The sequence below is a fragment of the Sceloporus occidentalis genome, unplaced genomic scaffold (genome assembly GCF_023333645.1).
Source record: "Sceloporus occidentalis isolate IW3139 unplaced genomic scaffold, rSceOcc1.0.p SCAF_38, whole genome shotgun sequence".
Lineage (NCBI taxonomy): Eukaryota > Metazoa > Chordata > Lepidosauria > Squamata > Phrynosomatidae > Sceloporus > Sceloporus occidentalis.
In genome coordinates this window covers 333,892-358,376 of record NW_028317018.1, presented here as the reverse complement: position 1 = coordinate 358,376, position 24,485 = coordinate 333,892, and the positions used below count along the sequence as shown (strand labels likewise).

Here is a 24,485-nt window from a genome sequence, read left to right as displayed (position 1 = left end):
TTTACCATAGAAATTGTATCAACCAATAGCAGCAAAGGTACATTTGCTTTATTCCTTACAGTGTGTGCTTGTCTATTGTGTCATACTGTATAACTGTTCTTTTAACTGTTGGTTCTTTTCATGTAGGATTTAGAGAACTGGGTAAATCAGCAAAACCTTTTTGATTTGAAATGTAACAAATTGAACAACAAAAGAACAAATCATCTTGCACGGTGACAAATCAAGTATATTTATTTCTATTGATTCTAAGAGCTTGTTACATTGTATGTATTGTAGATAAACATATAGAAGTTATACTTTCTCATTATATTTCATAAAACATTATTATAGTAGGCAAAAATAAAAATAAAAAATAAAAAGGAAAAGAAACCCTTCACCTTACCGTTACTCAGAATACCCCTCTATGGTCCTATATTTCGCACTACCGATCTCAGTAGGCCCCATAGAAGACTCAATGAGCCAGGATTAGAGCTTGCTGGCAGTAAGTTTACCACATGTCGGGCAAATAGCAGGCTGCATATGATGGAAATTCTACAGAATACGTGACATAAATACGCCTTGGACCTCCTGCCCTAAACCAGAAAATGTCACTAACTAAGAGTCAGAAGTAGCCCTTCCCTTTAGCAGTCATTTTGTGTTCTCTTCTCTACAACTTCACAGGGCTTCTCCCTGAATAAAGAAACACTAAAAAATAAAAATATATAAACAGTGATATTTACCACCAATCATGACTTATAATCATGTTGAACGAACAGCATTATACCAACAGCTCACAGATGTTTAATGTCACATAAATTATATATAACCTAATGAGACAGCATATATGAAAATAAATCAGAAAAGTGACTGTTTCCATTAATTCCTGAAAAGGGTTCATTTCTGCTATTTATGTGCAAGAGGTTCATTACCCCGTCACATTAGTTAGTTTACTCTACTATTATTCAAATGCTATAAATGTTTATAAAATATTATGTATATTGTACCTACATAAAACTGTCCTATCTTTGCTTTTCTAAAATTGATAGACGTATTTTTGTTGATTACTGCTCTGTTATTTTAACCCCTTAAGGACCGGGCTCATTTTTCGTTTTGTACCCTGTGGGACCGAGGCTGTTTTGACACTTTTGTGGTGCTTGTGTTCAGCTGTAATTTTCTCCTCACCCATTTAGTGTACCCACATAAGTTATATATTGTTTTTTTCAGGACAAGATGGGCTTTCTTCAGATACCATTATTTTGATCGTATCATCTTATTTACTATAAAAAAATTTAAAAAACATGGTGAAAAATTGAAAAAAAAACACATTTTATGACTTTTATTTGAAAAATCTTTTACTCACCTAAAAAAGCAAGTAAAAAAACTAGCTAAATAGATTCTACTACTTGTCCTGAGTTTAGAAATACCCAATGTTTTTATGTTTTTTTGCTGTTTTTTGTAAGTTATAGGGCAATAAGTACAAGCAGCGTTTTATGATTTCCAAATCTTTTTTAACAAATCTGGTCAGTCTGCCTCCATCTCCTCTTTGGAACATCTTTGAAGCCGGTTAACTCAATTTAACCCATTCAAACCATATATTTTTGAAAACTAGACACCCCAGGGTATTCCAAATGCTGTTATTTTAACCCTTTCCATGCACCAATTATACAACTACACTTTGTCAAACTTTGTAATAGTAATTTTTTATTTTTTTTTCCACACAAATTGTATTTTAGTTATAGATATACAGGTCCTGGTATATGTCACTGTCAAACAACACCCCAATGTGTGTTCAGCAACATCTCCTGAGTACAGCGATACCCCACATGCATGGGTTTGTCAGATTGTTTGGCTGGTAAAAGGCTACTTTTGGGGCATGCGTAATTCAGGTGGTCATTTGGTCATTGTGCCTCCCTCTCCTCTTTGGAATATCTTTGAAGCCGGTTAACTCAATTTAACCCATTCAAACCATATATTTTTGAAAACTAGACACCCCAGGGTATTCCAAATGCTGTTATTTTAACCCTTTCCATGCACCAATTATAGAACTACACTTTGTCAAACTTTGTAATAGTAATTTTTTTTTATTTTTTTTTCACACAAATTGTACTTTAGTTATAGATATACAGGTCCTGGTATATGCCACTGTCAAACAACACCCCAATGTGTGTTCAGGAACATCTCCTGAGTGCAGTGATACCCGACATGCATGGGTTTGTCGGGTTGTTTCAGATTTAAAATGCCACATTTGGGAAGTGCGCTTTTTTTCTCCATTTTGGTCAGTCTGTACCTATGCCCTATCTTTGAGCTAGGCCACTCCAATTTACCCCATCAGCCATTTTTTTTATATATTAGACACCCCTTGGGTATTTGAAGTGCCTTTTTTTTAACTCTTTGTTGAGATTTTTGAGAAATTTTAGCACTTGCTCAAAATAATAAACTTTATTTTTTAATTTTATTTTATTTTTTTAATACTTTTTTTATATTTTTTTTACACATTTTTCTGGTACTGGATGGTTCATCTAGTGGCATCACTGCATAATAATTTTTAAATGTTAGCACATTTTTTTTTAATTTTTTTCCCATTTTTTATTTATTTTTATTTTTTTTGAATATTTTACTAATCACATAGTGATTAGAAAACTGGGCTCCATTGACTTGCATGGTTGAATGCAGTACCTGTATTCAACCAGCAAGTGGAGCCAGTTCTCTAGAGGGTCTGGAGACCCTCTAGCGAACTTTTTCGTCTTTATTGTTTTATTTCCCGGGCCGCCGCCATCTTGCTTGATGGCGAAGATCACCGGCAGCGGCGGCTGTGACCGCTCTCCGGAGCGGTCACAGCCCACCCAGAGGTAAGTGTTTGGTGTCGCTGGATGCCTCCTGATCGAGGCATTCCAGCGACACCATTTAAGTTTAGGAGGCGATCGTTGATCGCCTCCTAAACGCTTTTAAAACTGGCGTCCGCCGCCATACAATGTATGGCGGCTGTTGACGCCTCCGGGAGGGGCCAGACATGGCCCCCGATGCCGATCTCGGCCTTGCTGAATGCCTCGATATCGAGGCATTACAGTAACGCCGTTTAAGCGAAGAAAGTGATCGTTGATCACTTTCTAAGCTTATTTTACTTTTTGACGGTTCAGGACCGTCAAAGGTCATTTAGTGACCTTCATGTCATGACGGTCCTGAACCGGCAAAGGTCGCGAAGGGGTTAACAATGTATTGTAACAGATCTTCCCAGTGCTAACATGTCCGCATATACATCGACCAGCCAAAACATTATGACCGCCTGCCTAATATTGTGTAGGTCCCACTTTTTACGCCAAAACAGCCCTGACCCGTCACTGTATGGACTCCACTAGACCTCTGAAGGTGGGCTGTGGTATCTGGCACCAAGACTTAGCAGAAGAACCTTTAAGCCCTGTAAATTGCGAGGTGGGGCCTCATATGTATCAGACTTGTTTGTCCAGCACATCACAGAGATGCTCAATTGGATTGAGATTTGGAATTTGGAGTCTTGAACTCGTTGTTGTGTTCCCCAAACCATTGCTGAACCATTTTTACTCCTGCTGAGAGAGGCCAATACCATCAGGGAATATGTGTCCATGAAAGGGTGTACACGGTCCGGTACATGCTTAGGCATATGGTAGGTGTCCAAGTAACATCCACATGAATGAAAGGACCCAAGCTTTCCCAGCAGAATGTTGCCCAAAGGATTACACTGCCTTAGTCGGCTTGCCTTCTTTGCGTAGTGCATTCTCATGCCATGTGTTCTCCAGGTACCCCTCTAAGGAAGTTTTACTTAATGTCAATATGATTTCTTTAAATAAGAAGGTGGTGGATAAGTGTAACAGCCTCCCAGCATAAGTGATAGATGCTAAGAAGGTAAATTAAACATGTTCAGCATAGGCATATGACTCTTGAATCTAAAACAAGACCAAGGACTGATTAATGTTTGAGCATTTACAACAGATAAAACTGGCAGACTGAATGGATCAAATGCGTCTGATCTTCTGACAACTTTATTTTAATGTTTATCTACACACATCATTCCTTAATACTGGTCATCTTTTCCTTAAAACTTTAGCAAAACATAGCATTTATGAGCAGGGGGACAAGTGTTATCAAGATGAATCTTATAAAAACGAATTATTCTAATTTAGAGTAGCTTCTATTGAAGGCACAGTATACACTGCACATGGTCTTTCCCCTCCTGTTTTTTCTCTTCAGCTTCACACTCTCACACACACTCCTGTCACCTTCTCTCACCCCCCCCCTCTTGTCAGTGTGTCCTCTGCAGCTTCATAGAGAGATTAGAGGAGACCAGACAGCGGCTGGAGAAGGTAAGTGAACGATGCATGTCAACAAATTTTGACACTACTCTTGGTGGGAGTGCTAAAAAAAGGCAACCCCCAAATGTATTGAGAGAGTTGCCTGTGAGTTGAAAATTCAAGATGGAACACCTCTATCACTGATCATGGCTAATTGCAGCCCCAATAGGTAGCAAGACTACTGTTGGTAGTGATCACTGCCTCTTTTTGTTTCACACTGATTATGAGGCAGAGAGAGACAAAGAATAAATCTGGGGGTAGTATCAAAATGTTTTTATATAATTTATAATAAATAAACTAAAATTAAAAACATGGATGTTCATGATTTATTTTTTCTCTAGACAACAACATATATTGCCTTCTCATCATGACACAATACAGCCAGGATGGACAGTCTAGGTTTAATGTTGGTGTCCTCTCATGGCAGTCCTAATACCTAATGGTGGATGTGAAGGCATGGTGCTGCCATCACATGGTAGTACAAGCGATGAAAACATTAATTGGAGAATGTCAGTGAATAGTAATGTTTCTTTCTTGGAATTAATTTTGATAAATGTAATGTGCTATCAAGGTCCTCATTTTAACAATTATTAATAAATGCTGTGAGCATCATTATTTGCATTATGTGCATGAATATATCAAGTGAGTTTTGTGGGGAGTATGGCCGTAAGAGAAAAGGAAGTTGAGGATTCTGCCATGTGCTTTTAGTATTAGAGAATTCATTGCACAGTCTTCAACTCTCCAGTTTGTGTCTGATTGGATTGTAGTTCTACGTATTAAATGTAATGATAACATTGCTTTACGGTTTTTATGCTTTGTGTTAGTTGATGCAAGAATATATATTTATACTTCATAATTTAAATATGTTATTTAGTGAAAGTTTTACAATTTTAAATTTTACATCAATAAAAGTCCATAGCACGTCTCAGAGAGCCAACTCTGCTATTGACACCACCCCAGTCAGTGTATCTCCTGTACTCTCCAGGCCTAAGGTAATACTGGCGTCCCCTGTAGTTGGGTTCTTCATAAAAGATCCAATATCCTTCAAACACATTGCAGGACTGGATGTCGTGATAACGGAACTGCTCGTGAACATTGGCGCAGTCATCTGTGAATTCCATTGGTTGTCCCTTGAAATCTTCTCTCTCAAATACCTTTATCCTGTACGGACCTCTATGCTGTTCAAGGGAAAAAAATGATATTTCTGTCAGATAACATAAACTTAATAATATAACATTTTTATAGTTTCTCTTATATGATACCATATTCTTAATTTCTACGTTTAATGCCAATTTCCTAGTTCACACGAATAAAGTAAATATATAAAAATAGTAAGTTTGGCAGGAACATATTTTACCTGTGGAATCATGCAGCATGAACGAATGGAGTCATTAAAACCCATCTGGCATCTGCTGGCAGTCGGGCAGTCACCTCTTTTGAGGAAGTACTGGTATCCTCTGTAGTTGGGGTGCTCATAGATCATCCATGGTCCACTTTCTACTCTTATGGAGTTGCAGCGGCTGAAGTATGAGTGCAGATCAGAGCAGTCAGAGCTGCACTCATAAGAGCGGCCCTGGAAGTTTTTGTCCTCATAGAAGATAATCTACAGGAATATTGAAACCAATTAGTTTCTATTTTTGCAGATTTTATATAAATCCATATGTTTTGTCTAAAACAAACAAAAAAACACACTGAATACTTTAAATTACTAATGTATAGGAACTTTTTTCAGTTTATTAATCACCATGGTAGATAATGTATATCATATTCTAACTATAATTTACCTTTCCCATTTTAACTGGACTCGATGCAAATGCTGAGTGTTTCCAAAGGGTACAGATCTCTGCTTATCTAGAACTCATCTCATGCTTATTCTGCATACATTGAACAAAAGCAGTATTATTTGTCTATTAAAATGAATTTAAAGTTTTCTTTATGTACAGCTTTATTTTCTATAGTGTTGGACTTTGTGAATGTACGGTACTGCTTGCTTTTGGGTTATAGGGAATTAATGCTTTTGTTATTTCAGTGCACAAAGGCCCCACTTTAGGGTATATGTCAGCAAAAGCAATTGTTCTAAGGGACAGTAACTTCTAGCTATGATGATGAAACAACATGGCTAAACATTAATCGTATTTTCTTTCTATGAGCTGCACGCACAGATACTCCTATATTAAGCTTGCTGTATACACAATAGGCTATTAAGCAAATATTTTATAGATGTTCACATGTTATAATATATGGGTAAATACATATTTTCCAATATGAGTTATTTTACCTGCCTTCAGCAACCAGGGGTGTCACAGTTCTAGACCACAGGAACTGCCTATAAATGTCAAGGGGATCGATTAATTTGACTCAGGCTGGCACATATAGAAGGATGGCAGAGCCACCACCCAACTGCCATCCATTTTAATGAAGGAGAACATATATCTAGTAATATTGTATTTTGGCATTCTGTTGTATAAGCTGAATTTGAACTGCAAAGGATCATATGCCAGAAGGCTGTTGATTACTTTTGGCTCAGGGCAGCTCACTAATGTAATACATGCTTAGTAGGGAGAGAGGGCAGTGTAATCTATGCCACACCAATCAACAACCATAATATTATAACCACTGACAGGTAAAGTGAATAACACTAATAATCTTTTTACCATGGACCCTGTCAGTGGATGGGATATATTAGGCAGCAAGTGAAAATGTCATCCTCAAAGTTGATTAGAGCAGGAAAAATGGGCAAGCATAAGGATCTGAGCGACTTTGGGCCATATTGTGATGGCTAGACGACTGGGTCAGAGCATCTCCAGCACTGCAACTTTTGTAGCACTGCAGTGCTCCAAGGAAAGAAAATCGTTGAACCGTCGACAGGGTCATAGGCTCATTGATGAACGTGAGGGGCTGTAGCTCAAATTGCTGAAAAAAGTTCATGTTGGTTGTGATAGAAAGGTGTCAGAACACACAGTGCATCTCGGTTTGTTGCTTATGGGGCTGTGTAGCCGCATACATACGCAGTCAGGGTGCCCATGCTGACCCCAGCCCGCTGCCCAAAAGCGCCTACAATGGGCACGTGAGCATAAGGACTGGACCACAGAGCAATGGAAGAAGGTGACCTGGTCTGATGAATCACATTTTCTTTTACATCATGTGGATGGCCTGGTGAGTGTGCTTCATTTGTATCCATGGAGGCCCCACCTTGCAACTTACAGGACTTAAAGGATCTGCTGCTAGCGTCTTGGTGCAAGATACCACAGCACACCTTCAGAGGTCTAGTGGAGTCCATGCCCCCACAGGTCACAGCTGTTTTGGCGGAAAAAACCTACATAGCCTACATAATATTAGGCAGGTGGTCATAATGTTATGGCTGATGAAGCATAGGAAATGAAGCACATCACAGAAAACATTTAAATTACTTATATTTCAGTTATAGCCTTACCTGCTGTATTTGATAAATGTATTTTTATGTATTTTGCCACTTTAATTGGGCTGATATGTCCAGGTATTTTAATTGCTAGTACAATCTTTGAGCTCTGACCCATACCATCTATTTTTTTTTCTTAACCAAAAGTGGCGTTTAAAGGTATTTAAGCTCAAAGCCATGTTGTAAATTATATTGTTGTTGGTAAATTATATTGCACTGTGCTAACTTCAGACAGGTTCAAATTCCTTTAGTTTTACGACATCAGATAATTCTTTCTTTGTAATACTTAATTTCAGAGTTTTATTTTAAATTAAAGAGAAGAATAATTTGTATTTGTTGCCTTAACTTTTTTAATTTCTGTTTAGGTACAATCCTAAATGAAGATGTAGCTTTTTTTCCACCATAAGAAATGTTCTCTCTTTGCATATGGGGAGAAAGGCTAGGATATTGTGCTTGGATTGGAAGAAGATGCTGCCTGCTGGGATCTAAAGATTATACGTAATATTAAATCCGTGAAGTTTTAATATGACTTGGTCTACATTACAGCTCTGGAGTTCAGCGTATTCTGTTTCACACAACAAGCACTCTAGAGACTGACAGTTCACAGCTGAATTTTATACTAAAGCTGGCTGTTAGATTGTTTTCTCTATTAAAAGTGTGATCATACCTGGCTCAGCTTGCCTTTTCCCATGATGTTGAGTTTACTTTTCAGATTGTTTGCCACACATGACAAAATACTATGTTTTTTAATGCAAGTTGTTGTGTGTTAGACGTTTATGGATTGATTAAAGTTCACTTAAAATCTGGTAGAGTTGTGAATCAAGATTACCGATGATGTTGGTCCACATAAGCCAATGCAGTCAAGTCGGTTTTAGGAACGATACTCTACTCCCTAATTGATTTAACATAGCCTTTAATGAATATACCCCGTAATGTTGTTTGTAGTCACTAAAGTTAAATAAATATTTTAGGATGCGGAGTCTTCAAATTCAGCAGCCTTATCAAATAGCAATTTGGAAAAGTGAGACTGAGAACCACATTTTACTCCATCTATAGTCTAAAAGCAGAGAATAATTAAGCAGCTAAATTTCTGCATATTGATGTATGTGAGCTTCATGGATTGTCAGAGAGTGAATATGTCTATGTACACATGTGTAAGTGTATATTGTTACAGTGGATGTGTGAGTATATAAGTGTATGGTTTTAGATTGCATATTCATCTATGTAAGTAAGTGAATTGTGTGTGTGTGTGCATGCATGTATGTTTATATGTGTAATTGCATGGTGTTTAAGTGGCTATGTGCATGTATGTGCTGTATAAATGGTGTTGGAGGGCCTGTGTGTGTACATAGATGTTAGAATGGTACGTGTATCTATGTGTGATTTGTAAGAATGTGTATATACATGTGTGTAAAGTGTTTGTGTGTATGTATGTATGTTTATGGTGTTAGTGTGTCTGTATGCATCTATGTGTCAGTGTAAAGTTGCCCCTGACCTTCATTATACCGCTAACATCCTATTTTGTTGCAATACCCAAGCACAATCATTATCAACTGTGAGTGCCGACTTTGCCCCCCAAAACAGCTTGCCTGTGCCATCTTTGCCCCCAAACAGCTTATCTGTATCATCTTTGCCTCTAAACAGCTTGCCTGTGCCATCTTTGTCCCAAACTGCTTATCTGTGCCCCCAAACAGCCTACCTATGCCATCTTAGTTCTCCAACAGCAAACCTGTTCATTCCTTGCTCCCAACCAGCTTATCAGTGCCCCCAAACAGTTTGCCTGTGCCATCTTTGCCCCAGATTGTCTGTGTCATTTTTGCCACCAAGTAATTTGTCAGTGCCCCAAAACAACATGCGTGTTTAATAGCCTGCCTCTCCAATCTGCCCAAACACTTACACATCCATGCCCACACACATAAATGCCTACAAAAATACACATTCATATGCCATACACTTACACATTCATGCTAGAACACACACAAATGAATCCATTCTCTTTTATATATACATACATACAAAGTCTCAATCCCTTACTTCACAACAGGTTTCTCTCTGTCTGCCCTGTAAAGCTTCTCTCCCTGCACACCATTGGCCCAGAGCGTATATATTGCACACTTTTACCGCAGGGACACTTTATGGGACCTTGCTGCATTCCTGCCTCAATTGGGCTGTTATATAATTCAGCTCAGATCACCCATTTGTGAACAATTTTGGACTGGCCCAATGTAAGCAGGAAAGCAGAGATTTGCGGAGCGCTCTGTCGCCGACTGGCATAGGCACAGTGGAACCAATTATACGTGTGGACGCAACCATGGCCACCAATACAGCTACAGGGGCAGTGTAGATTTTCATTGGCAGCCACAGCCACACATATAATTAGTTGGCCAGCCCTAAGACTATTTTATTGATATCTGGTTATTATTTTAGGTATCAGCAAAATTAATGAAAAGTGTACAATGGACAGTCTTTTCAGGAAGAAAAAACCCCACTTTAATACTCCATTAAATTGCTCTCTCCATCTACTGCTAATGATTTAATACATGGATAATGTGTTTCAGCTTCTTTACAAATGGACGTTAAAAAGTGTATAATAACTTTTAACCTAAATATATATTTAAATTGTTTGTTATAATATGCTCTGATAACACTGTATTGTTTACTTGGTCAAGACATTAGCTCAATGTCATTAGAACGTACAAAAGAACAATTTGTTTGTAAAATTAGACTGCGCTGGTCTATTGGGATTCATAGAAATCCAATCCAAACTCCTGGCAATGGAAGCTGTAGCAATGCAGGATTGTTTATTATACAGATGCAATTCAAATGGGAAGGGCATAGATAGTGTTATCTTAATAACTTATGTGTTTTTTGGTATGAACACATTTTTTTTGTATATACTGCCTGAGCCGACTTCAGTCTTCACATAAAAACCATCTTTTTCTGCAAGAATGAAGTTTCTACATGTCAGCCTTGGAATTTTAATTGTTCTGGTTTTGGAGGGGAGATCATTAAAAGTCCAGTATAACGGGTGAGTTAGAACCGTGGAATAATTTTACAGGACAGATATTCTATTAAAGAAGTTATAAAAGTTACCCAGTGATTATTTTTTAAATACATTTCGATTTGCAGATGCAGTAAGATGATTAGTTTTATGGATGTAATCCAGTTAACAGCAGATATGTATTTTATATTGTGTACCAGATTTGTACTTCAGCTGACTAACTTTGTAACTTAAACACCAGGGGCATTAAAATAAATCTGTCACTTTCCACCAAAACCACAAAACTTTGTAAAGTGTATATATATATATATGTATGTGGGCTTAAAAGAAGAAAAAAGCTTCCATCAACCTTTGTCAATCTAAATCATATTTGACAAAAGAAGCTACTATTGCATACAATATGAGATAAGCTGATTTTGATAGACACGTTCGCACTTTAGAGACCCATCATATAACCAAGCTACATTTTCACTATATTGGTAACGATTAAGTCACTATCAAGCTGTGTGGGTTTTAAGATAGGAGGGGTCATTTTTTTTAAATACTCCATAAGCTACAAGGACTTCCACAAGCCTTTGTCACAAACACTACTCTGACCAAGAGACATTAGGTGGAGAGAGCCCTGCTCGCAAGCTTACAATCTTGAGATAAAGTTATAAAAAGTAAGCAAAGGAGAGATGGCAAAGAGGCAGGAACATTGTCCATGTTGTCTATAATAAAAAAGAGCCTTTTACAATCTTTATGTTCCTACTGACCACTACGTGAACACTTTGGATGGCCCCATTCTGCACCAGATCAAAAGTTCCTTTCAATATATAGCCTTGTGGAGTAGCCAGCTTTTATCTGGAGTAGAATTGTTGGGAAGGGGGACTTCACAAGTTGATTAACATCATGTGAAAGCATCAGACTGTATTGGGGGAATATTAAATATGGGGAACCGGTAATGCGTATTGTGACAGAACTACATTGCTGGACCAGACACATCCCCTTCCTGAGAGTTGCAGTCTTGTGGACACTTGCCCACATTCAGCCTGGGCATTTGGGCCATGGTTCCCCTGTGTAAAATTGCAGGTTGCAATGTACAAAGACTATCTGCTCACACCATAGGAGGCCACTTCCATAGTCATTGTTTCCCTGCACCTTAAGTTAGTTAATTTTATAATTGTTGTGTTATATTGTGTGATGTAATTCAATTATGTACTGATGTGATCGAGCCCTGGCTGTTGTCTGTGGATAAATATGCTATATTCTGTTCAATAAAATGTTCATTCCTGCTGTACTCTCTTCAAGGTAGTTATGTCTACTTATTGGGTACACATAGCAGGGTTCCAAGGTGTGCATGCTGGCTGGTGCTGGAAGTGATTTCGGGGACAACAGGGGGATACATCTGGGTGATCTCTGGGAGTGACTACAGCTCTCTTGGTGAACCCGTTACACGTATTCACCAAGGATGTCCCAGTGTAGCTATTGGTTTTCAGTTTAAGTGGATGCTATAGTATAGTGTTATATTTAACACTCTCCAGTATTCATAGACTGCTATGACTCATGCCAATAAAAAGGATCAGTTGTTTGGATTTGACAAATGTTTATTACTCATATCTATTCATCTTAACTATTATCACTTTAAACAAAAATAATGTCAGCATCTTTTGTTACTGTTATTTAATGGTTAACTATTTTACATCATTGCTGCATATGCTTTTTGATACTATCTTCTTCGTGTCTGCTTTTTAAACCTGGAAAATAACGGTACAAATTATAAATTAATAGAATGAAAGAATAATTAGAACATATATTTTTTCTTTTAGGAATCAAGTTCTAAAAGTAATCCCAGAGACTACAAATCATGCTAAATATATACAAAACACCTGCACTGAGCTACAGGTGAGTAAAACATCACATTGAATGAATATAAACTTAAATATGGTAGTTAGTCCACATTTAAGTCAGGGCTAGATCAAATCTTACAGTACTTAGTGTTTTGCTATTTTAAAGATTAACTTTTGGTATGTATCAGTCTGAGACAAAAGTAAAGCTTATTATGTACATTCACCAGAACCAGAAAACAGAGGTGATATACCCACAATGTCATAACCTATCCATATTTTACTTTTTTTTTAAATATTCAAGACATTTAAAGACACTTAAAAGCTGATACATATGCAGGGTATAGACCATGCTACGCCTACCAGGTTGGTCAACCTATGACTCACATATCTGGGATTCGTGAGCTATAATGGATCACAAAACTTAAATAGTAGAAAATACAGAAGATAAACTCTGCCTTATCATGTATTTGGCATTTAGAGAAGGAACATTGCATCCTCCATTATCTTTAATGGAAGGCTGATTTCCAACATTCTATATACTTTTCTATTCCTATTGGAGCTCTTCTCCATTGGTGAAACATCACATTGCTAATACACTATTCTATTTATTTCATTTTAATGCAGCTTGATCTTTGGAAGCCAAAAATGGTTGAAGAAATTACTCCCGGAGTTGATGTGCATATCCACGTGCCTTTCTCAATTCTACAGGTGTTAAAAGAGAACTTCCGTCATAGGGGTATCTCATTCGAGTATGTTAAAAAATTTACATTTCTTAAATAAACTTGATTTACGTTGCATACCTACAAACAAATACTAGAAACAAACATTATTTATCACCTCAGAAACACAATAAACCTTTTTTTAAAAGGCACTATTACAAAAACTAATTTATTGCACAGATATTAGATTACTAACAGATATTGCTCCAACTGTAGAAATGATTGGTGCTTCATAAAATATAGGATAATGTCATGTCTTGAGCGGTGGTACTCTTCTTTGGGAGACCCTTTTTCCCCGCAGCAGCACTTTTACTATGAGAATTGAAGCGGCTACCCATCTTGTAGCTGGCTTTTGCTATGAGCAAGGTGACAATGACATCTAGGAATGTCTCGCTAGATCCCTGGATTCTGTTAGAAATTATATTCCAGTAATTTCTGTTGTGGCCATTGTGACATTTATGAATCATGTTACATAACTCAGTACATAAAACAGATGAATACAGAATTCAAAGATGAGGCAGATATGTATGGTTAAACCTTCAAAGAACTCAAATGTCCATTAAAAGTCTTTATTTTCATTATTTCACAGAATCTTAATTACCGATGTACAAGAACTTATAGACACCCAGGCAGTAAATGAACAAAGAAAAGACAAGAAATCTTTGGTTCAGTTTGATTACACAAAATATCACCCTATGGATGAGGTAAGAAAGGGTTTTACAAACACCAAATTGCTGTACTGCAGTTCACATACGACACACATTGTCTGCATCATATGGATCTGGGTTAAGCTGGTGACTGCTTTTTATTCATATTTTATTATTACTAATACAAGCATATGTGCCTGTCATTGACATGACATTACCAAAACTCTTTCTCTTTCCCATTTTATCTCTCACCCCCTTCTGTCTTTCCCCCAATTCTCTACCTAGACTGCCCCCAGATCTTTCTCTTTCCACCTTTTCTGTTGCCCATTTTCTATCTCTACCCTGCTTGCTCTACCCCCTTCTCTTTCTCCCATTTGCTTTCTCTCTCTCCTGTACTTTCCCTTCCTCCCCTTCTTTTCTCTCTCTATTTTTTTTTAATTATTTACTTTCCTCGCCCTTCTTCTCCTTAACTTAATTACATGGAAATTGCCCCAGATTACATTTTATTAAACTCATGCTTCTCACTGTCAGAAGTCCACTCTCTACAGAGTCAGAGACATAGCATTTTGAACAATCTTCTTCCACCTCTTTCTTATTTCACTTGCTTCTTTTTTTCTTCTACTCTCCTCTTTTTTTCTAATCCTTCTCCACAACTCTCAAGTGCTCTTTCATCCTCCCCATTTCAATTTTAACCCCCTCTTTCAGAGAGCAGTCAATGCTGTCTATAGATCCTCCATGAGGTCTCTTATGAGCCCAGGGATCTCAGTTACCACCCCTTTTCTCACATAGAAATATTATAAAAACCCTTTTCCCACTACACTTCTGTAAGAAATGCTGTATTTAGACACTGTTTCCACCATGCTTGGTTCTACCCACTGCGCTTTCATGGCATGTTAGCCTATTCAGAAGGCCAGCATATCATTCATACAGATGCCATAGTCAGCTAGGAGCAAAATAGACATCTTGGTTAGCAGTTTGTTTTAATGATCTCAGTTGATAAAGAAAATATTTAATATACAAATAACATAGGGATGCACAGTTCTGGCTACAAGCTGGTTAAAGATCAAAAACAGAGCTTGAAACGCGTTGAGGAAATACACTTGGAATGACAACAAGCCACTTGCATTTAGAACCCAACAGGCATATTACGGAATTATCATTGTACCAACTAATTTAGTTTGAATATAAAACCATGTCCACATGTAAATTTACTTTAAGTATAACATGTTTTGTTTCAGGTAAATTAAATTAAATCATCTCTTTTATCTAAAAATGTCATAAAAAATGTTAACCATGGATTCAACTTTATGTGTGTTTCCAGAACTAATGAAATAAAACTAATTTCTCTACATTTTCTAATTTGTTGTAGATTTATGACTGGATGGTGCAGATCAAAGAGGCATATAGTGATATTGTAGCAATGCATTATTTGGGATCAACGTATGAGTTAAGACCTATTTATTATTTCAAAGTAAGTATTATTATTTCAATATATTGCTCATTTCTAACATTTAAAAAATAGACATAGGAGCAACAAAGAAAACGTGTTTCACACCATTCATGCCTATTCCATTCATGCTTATCCTTCATTTCAAAGTTCAAGCTGATGTTTTTTGTGGGTTTTCAATGTCTGTAGTGATGAATCATGTTTCATTATCTGATAGTCCGACAGATTAATCTGGGTTTGCCGGATGGCAGGAGAATGCCTACTACCTATAGGTCCTACTGCAAAGTTTGGTGAAGGAGGGAAATGGTTGGGGCTGTTTTTCAGGATTTGGGCTTCTCGGTACCGGTGAAGGGCAATATTAATGCTACATCATACTAAGACATTTTAGACCATTGTATGCTTCCAACTGTGTGGCACCAGTTTGGGGAAGGCCCTTTCCTGATCCATTATGACTTTGCCCCAGTGCACAAAGCGGGGTCCATAAAGACATGGTATGGCAAGTCTTGTGTGGAGGAATTCAAGTGGCCTGCACAGAGCCCTGACCTTAACCCCATTGAACACCTTTGAGATGTATTGGAACATTGATTGAGACCTAAGTATTGTTGTCCAACATCAGTTTTTCACCCCACTTTTTTTGCCTAAATTGTAACAAATTACCACAGGCACAATCCAAGGACTTGTGGAAAGCTTTCCAGAAGAGCAAAAGCTCTTATAGCTGTAGAACTGGGGCTAACTCCATATTAATGTCCCTGACTTTGGAATGTGATTCCAATATAGGTGTGATGGTCAGGTGCCCTCATACTTTTGATCATATATTGTATTTACAAGGCTTTTTTTGAAAGTATTTTACTTTGTACATTATATCATACCTGATAGCATTAGGGATATCATTATATCATAAGGCATAGCAAATGGAAATTATTGTTTAAGATGATATACAGCTACTCATTTTTCAAATTTTCCAAGATATTTCTTTGGAATATGCACTGTATATTATGACCAAGTTGTGATTATATATCACTTGGCCATAATAATTCACAATTTGTTTTGACTCATGACTGAACGCCCCTGTGTGAACAGGCAAGGGTTAACAAGTTCAAGGATACAGAGATGACAGTCTATGAAATCATACATATAGTTTACTTAAAAAATCAACATACATGCATAATAACCAGCAATGAAAGAAGAATAAAATGGATTATGCTTATGCCCCTTAAGCCTATGCACTTCTTCACAGTGGTGGAAGGGGCAGCTGTTTTATTTCATTTGCTGTATTATCTTAATTAATTCATGAAAATCTATCTACAACCTTGTGATTATTTCGGTGAGGGCGTGCTATTCACAGGGTTGTAATTTTTACTGTTTACTCAATATACTTGATAGAGTGTTTTTTTTTTTACTTTTAATAAAAATGCCACTACATTGCAATGCAAGTGACATGTAAACATTTGTTTTTTCACAGATTGGATGGCCCTCTGACAAAACAAAAAAAATTATTTGGATAGACTGTGGGATTCACGCTCGAGAATGGATTTCAGTAGCTTTTTGCCAATGGTTTATAAAAGAAGTATGGAAATTTGTATTCGGGTCTGAAATCTAAAGAGTTGTATAGTAGATATATATATATACATTACCATCTGCTGGATAGGGCCAATTTTCCAGCTGAAATATGTCTAGCAATGTGTAGTTTTGTTTTCCCAAATTGTATAAATTCTTCCCTAAGATGATGTATAAATGCCCAAAAAGCCTTTGATGTAATTGAACTTGTAACTTTAGGGAACAAAATTGCATTGGCTTATCTTTTGAAATGTACTCTCCTTTAAAATAAGTTCAGTTTGGTGAGGATACTCTCCTTTAAAAAAAGCTCAGTTTGTGGAATTCCTATTCTCAAAATTGAGGAAGTATTTCATAGACTGCTTAAAGTGCTATACTAAAAAAAATAATAACATTTACACTAATACTTATTATTTTGGTTTATGTTTTTAGATTCTTGAAAATCACAAGACTGACCCTCTTTTAAACAAAGCACTTCATAATATAGATTTCTATATTGTACCAGTCCTCAATATTGATGGATTTATTTACTCCTGGACAACGGTATGTATAGAAGGAGAGAATATCAATACAATCACGGTAATAAAACTTTGGTGCATTGTTAAGTTCATACCTCAGAACATTCCTGTTAGCCAAACAGTGGACAAGGACAGGGCTAGCAGAGTTGGAGAAAAATTGGCCAGGGAGTAGGCATGGTTAAACAACCTTCAACTGTTGTGTGATGGCTGGGACTTGCCGTGGCCAAGGGCAAGGATAGCCTCATATAACTTTCAATTAGTTAGGAGTAGAAGGCGACATGGGCAGAGAGTTGGCAATGCTTAACCCCCCCCCCTGCTGCCCTGGAGACCATGTATAAATTTGGCCTTGCGACTCCATTACAAATTTCCCTTGTTATCATATATAATTATATTGCTATTGCCATATTACTTAAATAAAATTAATTATTTCAAAATGACTAATAGTCTAAAATACTTTCAGTAATCATTATTGTAGCAAGATACATGGGGGCATTTCAAATAAATGTGATTTTAGCAGTCAATAATCCTGAGTTTACTAGAAAGCTATTCTGACTATTAGTAATGCTGCTTGCTTACAGCCTTAAGTCCTCTGGTGTCTCGATTTGCAGTCACCCAAAATATGGCCAAGGAGGGACACAATAATGGATAGCATGCAGGGTTAATTATATTGAAACTACTATTTGTTTCCAAATGTACAGGATCGTCTTTGGAGAAAAACTCGATCGCCACACAACAATGGTACCTGCTTTGGGGTTGACCTTAATCGCAACTTTGATGCAAGATGGTGCAGTAAGTTAAAAAGCAAATAATGTAATCAAACCATTACACATGCACAAGTGCACAAGTCTTACAAAAAAGCTATTTTATTTCATTTGAATATTACCAATAATATTAATTAGCACAGACCCAGGGAGGACCCTACATGGGCCCCACGCTACACTATGTAGCATTGACACTGGTGAAGAAATATAATAAAAAGACTAGTCACAGTATAACAGTGTTATTTATTTAATTCAATTATTTTGGGAGTTTTCTCTGGCTATAAACTATAAAAATGCCAGTGTTTTCTCTCACATCCTAGTTTGATGGAAATATTGACAATTGCTTTTAACACTGATCCTATTGGAGATGGGTGAAGCAGGGAGGTAATTTTTTCCATGGCCTACCTCCTCTGTTGCATGTCTCATGATCTGTCTGTCTCTTTGTCTTTGCGCCTGTAATAATACTGTACATAGGGAAGTATTCTCACAAAGACAGATTAAGCCGAGGGCAAGGTGTAGTATCAGTACCTCTGTCACAAGATCAGGTAGCATGTTGTCCTCTTATGCTATGAGGCTCATTGTGCCTCTGCTCAATGGGCAGGTTATAATGGAGAGCTCTGATCTCTCCAACTGGGCCCGATTATTTTAAAGGAGCTGTGTGCCTTTATGTCACATATCCTGGTGCTGTGTAGTGAAGATGGCGGCAGTGGAGGAGGTGCCTGGATCAGGCCTCTGTCTTTCTACCTACCTATCTTTATTGAGCAATATTTAACACAGGGGAAAAGGGGCAGATGTCCCAGGCCCTAAGGTAGGTAAGCCTACCTTAGGGACCCACGATAGCTGTCCCTTATGCCATATCAACAGCCACCAGAGTCTGAGGTCTTCTAGAAATCTTATCACTGGGCCTTGTATCTTGTAGCACACTGACTGGAAAGGATCAAGTTATAGTGTAGAGATCTGTACCGCAGGCACATCCCCATTGCACTTCACCACCATAAGATGAAGGTGAATAGGAAGAAGTGATAATGGTTGAGGAGAGACGTAAGTCATGTTCAGAGTAGTTAGGGGAGTCGGATAAGAGCAAAAATATAGGGAGTTGTTAAGGGGTCCATACGTAATAGCCAGGAGGTTAATTTTTAAATATCCAGAGCATATGAGGTTCTGGCATATGTGGTGACAGATGACTGATTAGCATGCTGGGGCAGCATATAAAGAGCAATAGGATGAAAACAAGTCTAGCGGAGGTTTGCCTCTTTGATAATGCTGTTTTAAATTGTGTAACATGTAATCTATTTAATGTTTCCATGATAACATAAGATATTATTCATATAAACTAAGGCATCCTCTAAGGTTAGGGAAAAATAGTAATTTTGTTCCTCTTTTTTTTGTCAGGGCAGTTAAGATATGGAACTCATTAACAAGTTATTTTTGTTTTGTTACTGTGGTTTTGATGGGTTTACTTAAAAATGTTTTATGTCTTTTTTGTGAGCGAAGACATTCAGAGTTATAGTGATGTAATGTTGTCTTAGGTAATGTTGATCTAGGGCATTCTTTGTCCATTCCTCATGATCAGCAGATATGGTTGCCTGAGATGGCTGAACTTGATGGACTTTCTGTCTTTCAATATTTAGCTATATATATAACATAACGGTATAAAGAACATCATTCTTTGTTATCTAGGTATTGGAGCATCACATAACTGTAGCAGCATTACATACTGTGGAACTGGGCCAGCTTCGGAACCCGAAACTCGTGCTGTGTCAGAACTGGTGAAAAGCATTAAATCTGAGATCCTTTGTTTCTTGACCATTCACTCATACAGCCAACTAATACTTCTTCCGTATGGTTACACAAAAAATGCTTCCACTAACCATGAAGAGATGGTAAGAATACAAAAATAAATATACTGCTGCAACAAATAGTGTTAGGAAATATTAGTCAAATTATGAAACTAGCATAGATCACTTCCACTGTATGATCCGTGAAAACTATATAAACCAACCAAACACTATAACTGGGTTTTTTTCGGAACTACTTTCCTATATTTGCACATAAGATGTCAAGACGACACTTAGTAAGTGATTATACATCCACCATTTTTGACCTGGCAGGGAAATCTCCCAGTTTATACACAGTAGATCAGGCAGTCTACTTAATCTACTGATATGGTGGCGCTGCCATTGGTTTTGTTTTGTAAACTAAAGTTATTTTACACGTATCTATTAATTTCAATTCATCTAAGATGAGCGATGAAGTTAAAATATTATGACCCAACACAGAATATTATCTAAATGATATATACTTTTATATTTAATGCGTTCACAGATGACAGTTGCTCAGAAAGCTGCTACTAAACTGCAAGAGAAACATGGCACTCGATACCGAGTTGGATCGGCATCCCACATACTGTGTAAGCTGTTCTGGAACTCCTTTCTGGTGGTAGAAAGAAACACAGTTAATTAATGTAGCATAGCAATAAAAATGTGTAACTTGTTAACTATTAGGTTAACTTGTAGTTAACTTGAGCTATAAGTTGATAGTGTGACTGATCATAAATATTTTTATAACTAATTAATTACATGTTATGGTTCAGAGGTTGTTCAGCACTGCAGTTTGCCATTAGGAATGACATTTTGAAATAATGGTCACTGTATTGAAATCATTTTACTTAACTTTGTAAATGCTGTAGGATTATCTAGTACCCATGAAATGCAATATCTTTCTTTTTTTCAACCATTGTTCCAACCCTGTGGGCATTTTCACCAACAAATTTGTAGGTTACTGAGTATCCATTTAGGTCAAACCATTACTAATATTCTCCCATGTACCCAATATTTAATTGGAGTCTACCTAATAATCTGCTTCCATGTATTAATAAATAAGCATGAGGGTTTGGTGCTTTTGGACTAGTGTAAGCTACCTGGTCCCAAGTCAATAAGTACTCACTAGCCATTAAAACATGGATGTTTACATATGTTCCCTATACTTATTTGTGTGTAATATGTTTTAATTGACAGATAGCAATTCAGGATCATCAAGAGACTGGGCTACGGATTTGGGAATTCAATTTTCATACACGTTTGAGCTTAGAGACAATGGCACTTTTGGATTTGAACTCCCTGAAGACCAGATCAAACCAACTTGCGAAGAAACTACAGATGCAGTTTTAACTATTGTAGAGTATCTGAATGAAAAACATTTTAATGGTGCAGAAAGTATTTTTTCAGTTACACTGTGGGTCAATCTGAGTTTCTCTTTCATTGTAGGGACATATTATTCTCTATTTTAATAAAGATCTCAACTGAAATAGTAAAGGGTCTCATTCTTTGTGATTTTTTTTTAGGCATACATAGACATTGTTCGATGAAGCAGTTTAGCTGAAGCAAGTAGAGCTGATTAGTGGAATGTGCATAAAAGTTGGACACTTTGATCTATTTACTAAGAAGTTATTTGGTCAGTCAAGTTAATTCACTGGAATCAATTAAGGTAGCATGTCCTTAAATATGAATACTTGGAAAATAAATCACATGTCCACTAGTGGGAGATTTGACAGAAGTTGAGTTTCAACTCCTTGTATTTATTATACATTTTAAAGGCCCATCACAGTCAGCCTCTGCTACAGGAAAAGCTTAACTGATCCTGTACAGTTAAAACAGAGCCGTAGCGTGCTCCTTTTGCGCTGAGGCAAGAATGGAAAAGTTTATTTTATTTACAGTGCCATTACACATACCTGCCCATAAACATACATATACACATGCACTGCCCTTACACACAACTGCCCATACAGGCTGTCTTTATACACACCTGCCCATAAATGCACATATACACATACACTGCCCTTACTCACCGCTACCTTTACACACACATGCACATATAGATACACACATCAGCTTACAAACACACAAATACCTACACTGCTCTTACACACACCTGACCATACACACTGCCATTACACACACCTACCTATACACGCTGCTCTTACACACACCTGCCCATTAACACGCATATACACATACACTGCCCTTACACACACCTGACCATACCTGACCATACCCACTGTCTTTAGACATACCTGCCCATTTAAAAACGTATACACATACATTGTCATTACACACAAATATGCACATACATACACACACCAGCTTACAAACACACAAATACACTTATTCTAAAGAAGATCTGAGATGTGGAATGGAACTGTGTGGAGTCTGGCTACATGTGTATCATTGTCCTTTAAAGCTGGAAAGAAAATTACACAGGGAACCATGCTCTAAAGTGTTAACATAATAGAAATGTGGCAAAAACAAACTTGGGAGTAGCTCCAGACATGTAGTGTAGTGATCTCTCTCCCAATCGGTGCTGAAACGTATGGGATCCGGTGCAAAAATCCACTAAGTACAAAGGATCACAGGTCGCCAGCAGACACCAAGGAATAGAGAGGAAGCATCCATTGTAAAATGGATCAAAATGTATTCAAGTCCATAGACCATAAAATCAAAACAAGGGGAACACAGACAGACACAGAATGGAAACATAGGCAAGACTGTGCCTGCCTATGTACCCCTTTTTTTATTTTACGGTCTATGGACTTGAATAAATGTGGTTACATTTTACAATGGATGCTTCCTCTCTATTCCTTGGTGTCAGCTGCGACCTGTGATCCTTTATAATAGAAATGTGCTCAAAGTTCTGTCTTGCTCACACCTGCCCATACACACACCAAAGCTCACAAACACACATCTACTGTACTCAGGGGCGTACCTAGAGTATTTGGCACCCGGGGCGGATCCTGTAAGTGGCACCCCCCCACCACCAAATGTAAAGACATCTACAAAATGATGTTAAGAATATTTATTGCACCAATTTGTAAACTGTATGTCAACTGTAAACAACAAGAAATCTGAAAAAATAAATTAATAACTTATAAGTAAAATAAATAAGTTTAAATAACATTTACTGAACGTATAATAGTGCTTTTTTTAATAACCCTCCAAAAAAACCAGCGTCCACATAGAACCTGACCAGCACCCAAACTACACACACATAGGACGTGCCATCTTTGCCCCCAAACAGCCCAGCATGAGTCAGCATTGTTCCCAAACAGCCAAGTGTAAGCCATCTTTGTCCCATGAACACGTTACCTGTGCCACCTTTTTCCCATAAACACCCTGCCTGTGCCATTTTTGTCCCATAAACACCCTGCTTATACCATCTTTGCCTTTTTGACAAATCAACTGTACACCTATGATTAACACAAACACTTTTACAGTCACTCACTAATTCACTTTCATTCACACAATTCATTCACACAATCATTTATTCTTTCACACAAATTATTTACACATATTCATTGATGCATTCTAACAAATTCTTTAATTCTCTCACTCATTCAAACAATTCATCCACACATTAATCCATTCATTTTCGCTCTCTCATTCTGACTCTTTATTTCAATATTCTTGCTACCCTCCTTTCTCCCTATCTACCCATTCTCACCCCCTTCTGCCCTATCTACCCCTTCTCACTCCCTTCTCCCTATCTACCCCCTATCCCCCCGTCTCACTCCCTTCTCCCTATCTACCCTCTCCCCCCTTTGAAGTTCACTTACCTTTCAGGAGTCCTGCAGTGGGGGTGCAATGCCTCTGTCTCCCAGCTCTGCCACTGTATGGAACAGTATAGAGTGATGGGAGTTATGATGTACTTTAGAGCATAATTATATAATGAAAAAGACATTGGAAAAGGTACAGCATAACACCCATCACTCTCACACATTTACCAATCCACATTTACCAATCCACACTTACCAATCCACAGATTCCACACATACCAATCCACACATACCAATCCACAGATTCCACACATACCAATCCACAGATTCCACACATACCAATCCACAGATTCCACACATACCAATCCACAGATTCCACAAATACCAATCCACACATACCAATCCACAGATTCCACGCATACCAATCCACACATACCAATCCACAGATTCCACGCATACCAATCCACAGATTCCACAGATTCCACACATACCAATCCACAGATTCCACACATACCAATCCACATTTACCAATCCACAGATTCCACACATACCAATCCACACATACCAATCCACAGATTCCACACATACCAATCCACAGATTCCACACATACCAATCCACTCTCACTTAATGATTTCCTACCGGCTTAATGATTTCCTACCGGCTTAAAATCACTCAAGGGAGCCGGAGGTCTGTTAAAGACCTCCGATACCGCTCCCTTGCGAGCCTTCTCCTCCAGCG

At 37.6% G+C, this 24,485-nt stretch overlaps 2 protein-coding genes across 4 annotated transcripts; one reads left to right on the top strand and one right to left on the bottom strand.

Annotated features, from left to right (window-relative positions):
- Nucleotides 1-5,206: 5,206 nt before the first annotated feature.
- LOC149290552 (gamma-crystallin-3-like) lies at nt 5,207-10,241 on the bottom strand. 3 transcript variants are annotated; one of them, XM_089488532.1, is made up of 3 exons: nt 10,233-10,241; nt 5,662-5,907; nt 5,207-5,482 (listed from the first exon to the last, which is right to left on the bottom strand). In XM_089488532.1, the coding sequence occupies exons 1-3, from the start codon at nt 10,239-10,241 to the stop codon at nt 5,207-5,209; spliced, it is 531 nt and encodes a 176-aa protein (XP_089344658.1). The 3 variants fall into 3 exon arrangements, with proteins under 3 accessions (XP_089344658.1, XP_089344655.1, XP_089344657.1); XM_089488529.1 differs by lacking the exon at nt 10,233-10,241 and adding an exon at nt 6,089-6,097 and having other exon boundaries at nt 5,653-5,907; XM_089488531.1 differs by lacking the exon at nt 10,233-10,241 and adding an exon at nt 6,089-6,097.
- Nucleotides 10,242-13,197: 2,956 nt separating this feature from the next.
- LOC149290551 (carboxypeptidase O-like) lies at nt 13,198-21,487 on the top strand. The gene is made up of 9 exons (XM_089488389.1): nt 13,198-13,301; nt 13,861-13,975; nt 15,288-15,389; nt 16,828-16,932; nt 17,352-17,462; nt 18,136-18,226; nt 19,879-20,081; nt 20,524-20,608; nt 21,216-21,487. Exons 1-9 carry the CDS (start codon nt 13,198-13,200, stop codon nt 21,485-21,487), a joined length of 1,188 nt encoding a protein of 395 aa, XP_089344515.1.
- Nucleotides 21,488-24,485: the final 2,998 nt, after the last annotated feature.

Excerpts from the sequence above, each read along its gene's own strand:
- LOC149290552 (XM_089488529.1), bottom strand. Across the intron at positions 5,483-5,652 it reads TGATTCCACAGGTAAAATAT|CATAGAGGTCCGTACAGGAT; the intron begins GTTCCTGCCAAA and ends TCCCTTGAACAG.
- LOC149290551 (XM_089488389.1), top strand. The coding sequence starts at position 13,198 with ATGGTTGAAGAAATTACTCCCGGAGTTGATGTGCATATCCACGTGCCT. Across the intron at positions 13,976-15,287 it reads AATATCACCCTATGGATGAG|ATTTATGACTGGATGGTGCA; the intron begins GTAAGAAAGGGT and ends AATTTGTTGTAG. Across the intron at positions 16,933-17,351 it reads GCCAATGGTTTATAAAAGAA|ATTCTTGAAAATCACAAGAC; the intron begins GTATGGAAATTT and ends TTATGTTTTTAG.